The sequence below is a fragment of the Alexandromys fortis genome, unplaced genomic scaffold, assembly GCF_014885135.2.
Source record: "Alexandromys fortis isolate MF-2015 unplaced genomic scaffold, M_Fortis_MF-2015_v1.1 scaffold_84, whole genome shotgun sequence".
NCBI classification, from domain to species: domain Eukaryota; kingdom Metazoa; phylum Chordata; class Mammalia; order Rodentia; family Cricetidae; genus Alexandromys; species Alexandromys fortis.
The window spans coordinates 4,271,382-4,279,180 of record NW_026068017.1 but is presented as its reverse complement, the minus strand read 5'-3'; the positions used below and the strand labels follow the sequence as shown (position 1 = coordinate 4,279,180).

General features: G+C 47.5%; 1 protein-coding gene across 2 annotated transcripts in view; it reads left to right on the top strand.

The window, feature by feature from the left end:
- Fxr2 (FMR1 autosomal homolog 2) overlaps positions 1 to 7,768 on the top strand; it is a 30,419-nt gene extending 22,651 nt beyond the window's left edge. The window contains exons 7-17 of one of the 2 annotated variants that reach the window (XM_050162521.1): positions 589 to 705; positions 3,686 to 3,856; positions 4,004 to 4,082; positions 4,390 to 4,499; positions 5,134 to 5,220; positions 5,505 to 5,730; positions 5,899 to 6,096; positions 6,193 to 6,393; positions 6,475 to 6,570; positions 6,717 to 6,817; positions 7,077 to 7,768. In XM_050162521.1, coding sequence (XP_050018478.1) covers positions 589 to 705; positions 3,686 to 3,856; positions 4,004 to 4,082; positions 4,390 to 4,499; positions 5,134 to 5,220; positions 5,505 to 5,730; positions 5,899 to 6,096; positions 6,193 to 6,393; positions 6,475 to 6,570; positions 6,717 to 6,817; positions 7,077 to 7,172 — 1,482 coding nt within the window. In that variant the 3' untranslated portion in view covers positions 7,173 to 7,768. The remainder of the gene's footprint in view (positions 1 to 588; positions 706 to 3,685; positions 3,857 to 4,003; positions 4,083 to 4,389; positions 4,500 to 5,133; positions 5,221 to 5,504; positions 5,731 to 5,898; positions 6,097 to 6,192; positions 6,394 to 6,474; positions 6,571 to 6,716; positions 6,818 to 7,076) is intronic. The other variant, XM_050162520.1, reaches the window with a different exon arrangement.
- The last annotated feature ends 31 nt before the right edge of the window (positions 7,769 to 7,799 follow it).

The following is a 7,799-nucleotide window of genomic DNA, read 5'->3' as shown; positions in this document are numbered from 1 at the left end:
GAGACAGGGTTTCTCTGTAGCTTTGGAGCCTGTCCTGGAACTAGCTCTGTAGACCAGGCTGGTCTCGAACTCACAGAGATCCGCCTGCCTCTGCCTCCCAAGTGCTGGGATTAAAGGCGTGCGCCACCACCCCCGGCTTACCATTCTTATTTTAAATTTCATCTCTCCCTCTTTTTTCCTTCTCTCCCTCTCTTTTCCCCCCTGGTTTTTTGAGCCAGGCTTTCTTTGTGTAGCCTTGGCTGTCCTGGAACTCTGTAGACCAGGTTGGCCTTGAATTCACGGAAATCTCCCTTCTCCCAAGGGCTGAGATTAAAGGCATGTGCCATCACCGCCCAGCCTTTTTCCACTTTTCATGACAGGGTTTCTCCTTGTGTAGCCCTGACTGTCCTGGAACTCACTCTTTAGACCAGGCTGGCTTCAAACTCACAGAGATCTACTTGTCTCTGCTTCTTGGCCACCACCATGACCAGCTAAACTTCATTCTTGACACCTGCCTTCTTTGCAGGATACTGACATTCTGGTGCCCAGTCTTTGATGCTCCCTGGAGTGTATTTTGTTTGTAAGACTTTTTTATTCATTTCTTCCCAGTCAACCACAGAAGCCCCTGTGAAGAGGGCGTCTTTGCTGGGTGATATGCATTTTCGAAGCCTTCGCACCAAATTGCTGCTTATGTCCCGCAATGAAGAAGCTACCAAGCACCTAGAGGCAAGTTTTGGCTGCTTTTTCTCATGCTGAATAATGTTGTACTTTGCTTTCTCATCTTGTTTCTGAAACATAGACAGAGGCTACTGGGTCATTAGTCCTGGATTGGCAGTTTCGTCTCATACTTTCCAGAGGACAGTGTTCTATTCTGTTTTTTGTTTATTTGTTTGTTTTGAGACATGGTTTCTGTGTACCTGTGGCTGTCCTGCAGCTCACTGCATGGATCAGCCAGGCCTTGAACTCACAAAGATCTGCCTGCCTTGTGCTGGGATTAAAGGCACTGCCTGGCTTTTTTCTGCTTTTCAAGACAGGGTTTCTCTTTGTGTAGCACTGGTTGTCTTGGAACCTACTCTGTAGACCAGGCTGGCCACAAACTCAGAGATCCATCTGCCTCTATCTCCCAAGTTTTGGATTAAAAAGATGGCCAAAAGTACACATTGTCTGTCTCTCTGCCTATCATATATCTGTTTATTTTTGCGGCAGGGTTTCTCTATTATATAGCTTTGGCTGTCCTGAAACTTGCTATATAAAGTAAGATGGCCAAACTCAGAGATCCACCTGCCTCTGTCTCCCAAGTGTTGTCATGCACCACCATTGCCTGGCAATATTGCTCTAGAACAGGATCTCACTGGTCTCCTTAGCTTGCCAGGCTATCAACCTCAAATGCCTCTGCTTCTAAAATGCTGGAATCTAAGGCATGTACCACCATGCCCAGCTTGGTGTTGTTTTTATTTATTATGTATACAATATTCTTTCTGTGTGTATGCCTGAAGGCCAGAAGAGGGCACCAGGCCTCATTACAGATGGTTGTGAGCCACCATGCGGTTGCTGGGAATTGAACTCAGGACCTTTGGAAGAGCAGGCAATGCTCTTAACCGCTGAGCCATCTCTCCAGCCCCCCCAGCTTGGTTTTGTTTCTCTCTCTCTCTCTCTCTCTCTCTCTCTCTCTCTGTCTGTCTGTCTGTCTGTCTGTCTGTCTGTGTCTCCCCTGGAACTAGCTCTGTAAACCAGGCTGGCTTTGAACTCAAAGGTCCACCTGCCTTTGTGCCACCACTGCCCAGCTGTTTTTTGTTTAACATAGGGTCTTTTGTATCCTAGACTGGTCTCAATTTTGTTATGTAGCCAAGATGACCTTAAAATTTTTTGATAGGGGCTGGAGAGATGGCTCAGTGGTTAAGAGCATTGCCTGCTCTTCCAAAGGTCCTGAGTTCAATTCCTGGCAACCACATGGTGGCTCACAACCATCTACAATGGGGTCTTGTGCCCTCTTCTGGCCTGTAGACATACACACAGACAGAATATTATATGCATAATAAATAATTTAAAAAAATTTTTTTGATAATTTTTCTCTATTCTCCTGGTGCTCAGATTATAGGTGTGACCAATACCCCTGTTTGTCATAGTGCTGGGATCTGGCTGTAACCCAGAGCATCATGCATGCTAAGCAAACACTCTACCAGCTGAACTCGCAACCCACAATCTTTTTCTTCTGGCCTGAAGATAGAACACAGGGTCTGTTACTTGCTAAGCAGGTCTCCTAATGAGCCACACCCTCAACTCTACAAGTTTTTGCTACAAGGTTTTGAGTTCTGACATCCTATAATTAAAAGTTTCCTTTTCAGAATGATTAAATCATTCTTTTTGTTTGTTTTGTTTTTGAAACAGGGTAACAGCCCTGGCTGTCCTGGAATTTTCTCTGTAGACCAGGCTGGCCTCGAGCTCACAGAGACCCACCTGCCTCTGCCTCCTGGGTGCTGGGATTTAAAGGTGTGCACCACCAATGCCTGGCTGTTAAACCATTCTAAATGAGTGTAGGGTGTGAGTATGTTTTGATTGAATTGGATCTTTAATTCCATTTATCAAGTGAACTGACCCTTTTGGGAGGCTTTTCTTTGAGACAGCACAAATTGTGCATTATTCCAGTCTTCTCCAGGGCTGTTACTGAAGGAACTGGTTGATGAAAAGTCACCTTTCCTTCTGCTTGATCCACATATTTTTGCCAGTCCCGAATGAGTAGATTTTTCCTTTTTTTTTTTTTAAAGATTTATTTTGCCAGGGCTGGAGAGATGGTTCAGCAATTAAGAGCACTGACTATTCTCTCAGAGGTTCCAAGTTCAAATCCCAGCACCCACATGGTAGCTCTATAACTGTAGTTTAATGGGATCAGATGCCCTCTTCTGTTAGACAAATGCAGACATTGCTTTATTAATGAAAATGAGAACAACTGAGAGTGAGAAGGGCTCAAAAGAGGAGTACTATTTTTACTAACGTCAGAGTGAGTAGACCAGCTGTAGGGACTGTCAGATGGTAGAACAGAGTGTGTGTCTTATTAAGAACCATTCAACCAGTTAGTGTTAGAACCAAATCTAGAACTTTGGTGGTTTCTAGCTCAAACTGCCCTCATTAGTTAATAACTGCCCGTAAGCCTTCGTATTTAAAGGTGTCTGAGATTTCTGTGCAGGGTTCAGTGCCTAGCAGATCACAGATGGTTCTGGTTTTCTTCATGCCTTTTTTCCCCTTATTTAAACAATACAAAGAAACCAGGGAGGTAGTAGTACACACCTTTAATCCCAGCACTTGGGAGGCAGACACAGGTGGATCTCTGTGAGTTTGAGGCCTATTGGTCTCCAAAGCTACAGAGAAACCTGCTCTTGAAGAACCAAAGGGGATAAAAAGAAAAGAAAAAAGGAAACACCCCACTGGGCAGTGGTGGCACACACCTTTAGTCCCAGCACTTAGGAGGCAGAGGCAGGTGGATCTCTGAGTTTGAGGCCAGCCTGGTCTACAAGAGTGAATTCCAGGACAGGCACCAAAGCTACAGAGAAGCTGTGTCTCAAAAAAACAAAAAAACAAAAAAAAAAAAAGAAAGAAAGAAAGAAAGACACCCCCCTCCCCCCAAAAAAAAGCAGTACAGAGGATTAGCCACCTGGGACACATATTCTGAGATTCCGCACCATGATCTCACAGTGCCTTTTCCTTTTAGACAAGTAAGCAGTTGGCAGCAGCGTTCCAAGAGGAGTTTACAGTGAGAGAGGACCTGATGGGTCTGGCAATTGGGACACATGGTGCCAACATCCAGCAGGCCCGAAAAGTGCCAGGAGTGACTGCCATTGAGTTGGGTGAAGAGACCTGCACTTTCCGCATCTATGGGGAGGTCAGCCAAAGATTGCTCTTTTGGGTCCTTTGGGTGACTGAGGGGATAGAGATAAGGTGGAAAGCAAATCTATGGCACCCTCTCTGCCTGGCTTTGGTCAGAAAATGGCAGAGATCCAGGCTCTATTTTAGTTTGCCTTTTCTATAGACACCTGAGGCATGCCGACAAGCTCGAAGCTACCTGGAATTTTCTGAGGACTCTGTACAAGTGCCCAGGAACCTGGTTGGTGAGTTTGGGTGTGCATATAAAAAGGAATAGTTAGGGCCCAGGTGGCAAGGGCTTGAAGACAATTTTGTAATTCCTTATGGGATAAAGAGTCTGACATAAGAATGAGAAAAGGCAATGATGTAGTTTTAGGGATTGTAGCATTTTTTTATCCCTGGAAGGGTTATGAGATTCCTAGAAGCAGGAAGATGAATTACATGCAATATATATATAATGAGAAGGGACTATAGAAGAAGAAGACTTTGACTTGTATTTCCTTAACAATAACAACAAAAAATAAAAGCCTAATTCCTCCTTTATCTATTTAGGCAAAGTGATTGGAAAGAATGGGAAAGTGATCCAGGAGATCGTGGACAAGTCTGGTGTGGTGAGGGTGCGTGTGGAAGGTGACAACGACAAGAAGAATCCCAGGGAAGAGGTATGGGACCTGGGGACTTCTAGACGTAGACTGTGGTCCTGTTGTCTATTTGAGGAGTGGGCTTAACATTTTAATCTTTTCCTTTCTGATTTTCTTTTTTCTTCTAACATTTTAATCTTTTCTGATTTTCTTTGTTTTTTATTTATTTATTATCTATACAGTGTTCTGCCTGCAGGTATGCCTGCAGAAGAGGGCACCAGATCTCATTACAGATGGTTGTGAGCCACCAAGTGGTTGCTGGGAATTGAACTCAGGACCTTTGGAAGAACAGCTAGTGCTCTTAACCGCTGCGCCATCTCTCCAGACCTTCTTTTTCCTTTTATTTAGCCCTAGCTGGCCTGGAACTTACTTTTGTGAACCAGGCTGGCCTTAAACTCAGTTCACAGAGATCTGCCTGCCTCTGCCTCCCTAGTGTTGGGACTAAAGACCTGTACCACCATGCCTGGCACCTTTGGGGACTGGGGTTGTTGAAACAGAGCCTCGTGTAGTTTAGGTTGTGTTTGAACTTAATTAACTTTACTGTGTAACTGAGGATGACTTTGAATTCCTGCTGCCCCTGTCTCCTGAGTGCTAAGGATTATGTGTGCCATCATACCTAACTGACTTCTAATCTTTGTTCTGGTCTGTTCTCTAGGGAATGGTTCCCTTCATATTTGTTGGAACCCGAGAGAATATCAGCAATGCCCAGGCACTGCTAGAGTACCACCTCTCCTACCTGCAGGTACCCATGTCAAAAGCCATGTCATACAAACTGGGGTGAAGAGGGGGCAAGGACTGCTAGTATATAATCTTTGGAGCTGTCCTACATGCTTTGCCTTTTGCAGAACAGGACCGTTAGTTCATATTTTGGCTCTGGGGCTGTATCCTATTCTCTAATGTTTTGTCTTCCTTCTTGTAGTCCCAAATGCTTAGTTACACAGGGACCATATGGAGAGAAAAGCATGAAGGAAGTGGACTGTCCACTCATTTTAATTCTCCTGTGTTATCTGTTTTCTTTCCAACCAGGAGGTTGAACAGCTTCGCTTAGAGAGACTGCAGATTGATGAACAACTTCGGCAGATTGGACTGGGCTTTCGCCCTCCTGGGAGTGGACGGGGTGGCGGTGGTGGCAGTGACAAGGCTGGCTATACCACAGATGAGAGCTCCTCCTCTTCCCTGCACACGACCCGAACATATGGGGGCAGCTATGGGGGCCGGGGCCGGGGCCGGAGGACTGGTGGTCCTGCCTATGGTGAGACAACTGTGGGGACAGTGGAGGAGGTGGATGTTTGGGTGGAGACTCAGGGAAAGCAGTGACTTGAGTACTTATGAGTGATAGGAAGAATTCTAGTTTAGAAGAGGTAGTGAAACTCCCAGGGCAAGACCAGTGGATCTGATTAAACCTGTCTGTGCCCTTCAGGCCCCAGCTCAGACCCATCCACAGCTTCTGAGACAGAGTCAGAAAAGAGAGAGGAGCCTAATCGAGCGGGACCTGGTGACCGAGAGCCCCCAAGCCGTGGAGAAGAAAGCCGGAGGCGGCCAATTGGGGGCCGGGGAAGGGGACCCCCACCTGTTCCCCGGCCTACCTCAAGATACAATTCGTCATCTATTAGCTCAGGTATCAGAGAGCTGGGGAGGGTGTCATGTTTGTGGGCCCAAAGGAGAAAATAGTGGTCACCTAACTCCCAGTCCCTTTCTGTCCTGTCATCATCAGTGCTAAAGGATCCAGACAGTAATCCTTACAGCCTATTGGACACATCTGAACCAGAGCCCCCAGTTGATTCAGAACCTGGTGAACCCCCTCCAGCAAGTGCCCGTCGTCGTCGTTCCCGCCGCCGTCGTACTGATGAAGACAGGACTGTCATGGATGGAGGCCTAGAGTCTGATGGTCCTAACATGACAGAGAATGGCCTGGGTGAGGGGCGAGCCTGGGTTCTTATAGGTGGTGTGAGAAAGAATGAAGAGGATGGGTGTATGACTTTTCTTTACTACACAGAAGATGAATCGAGACCCCAGCGACGTAATCGGAGCCGCCGCCGCCGCAATCGTGGTAATCGAACTGATGGGTCTATCAGCGGAGACCGTCAACCAGGTCAGCTGACACTGTGGGATTGGAGCCTTTCAGGAACTAAGAATGGGATGCCTCCTGCTCTAGGAAAACCAGGGTTGGGTTCAGTGAGAACCATGGAGATGGATACCTGTGTTCCTGAAAGTCTCGATCCTCTCTGCCTTTCCTAGTGACTGTGGCAGACTATATCTCACGGGCAGAGTCTCAGAGCCGCCAGCGGCCACCTCTGGAACGTACGAAACCCTCAGAGGAATCTCTTTCAGGACAGAAGGTAGGCAGTCATGATACAGCTTACCCTGTTCTTTTGATTCGGGGCAGGGACACAGAAAACTTTCCTAGGAAATATCTGAGATGTTGAATTAGCTGTATCTGGTAGAGTTCAGGTTAAGCTGAGGATAGAGCAGAGCTGGCACGAACAGAAGACAAGGCTCGCAGTGACTAGAGCACAGGTGTATCAGTAGTGAGAAGGAGTGCCCACACCTGGTGTACTGATGAACTGCATTCTTTTCCTTCTCCTGCTTCCTCCTCAGGGTGACTCTGTCAGCAAGCTTCCCAAGGGCCCCTCGGAGAATGGGGAGCTCTCTGCCCCCTTGGAGTTGGGTAGTTTGGTGAATGGGGTTTCATAAAACCTCCAGTCCACATCCCTCCTTTCTCCATCTCGCTTGCTGCCCACCACCATGGCCCTCATGGGTCCAACTGACCTGCGCTGGAGCTGCTCTTATCTACGGGGGTGGGGGGTGGCACAGCAGCTTGGGTCCCCCCCAACCTCCAGGAGCTAGTGGAGGGGTGTGTAACAGGGTCATACCCCCTCCCTCTTGTCCAACCTACCCCCAGGGTGAGGGGAGCCTCCCCTTCCCTATCAGACTGGATGTGCCTTTATCCTCTAATGCCCCGACCTCTGAACACCCCCATTCTCCGCCTGTTGGTGGGGGTGCTCCATGACCCACCCAGATTTGACAGTTCAGGGGGGCTTCCCTGCTATCCCTCCTCCCATCCTGTACCCCCCATTTCTGGGGCCTCATCACTGTGGAAGACGGGGATAGTGAGGGTATTTGTGGGTGGGAGGCATGGGGAAGGTTTTGGAGTAGAACCAGGGGTGTGTATGAAGGGGGGTGACAAGGTCCCCTAGGGAGTTGGGGGGATAACCTTGTCTGGTGGATGAGAAGGCGTATTTATTTTTCACTGTACAGTATTTAAAAAGAGAATAAAAAAATCCAATGGCCTTGTGGTTCCCATGCCTTCTTTGTACCCAG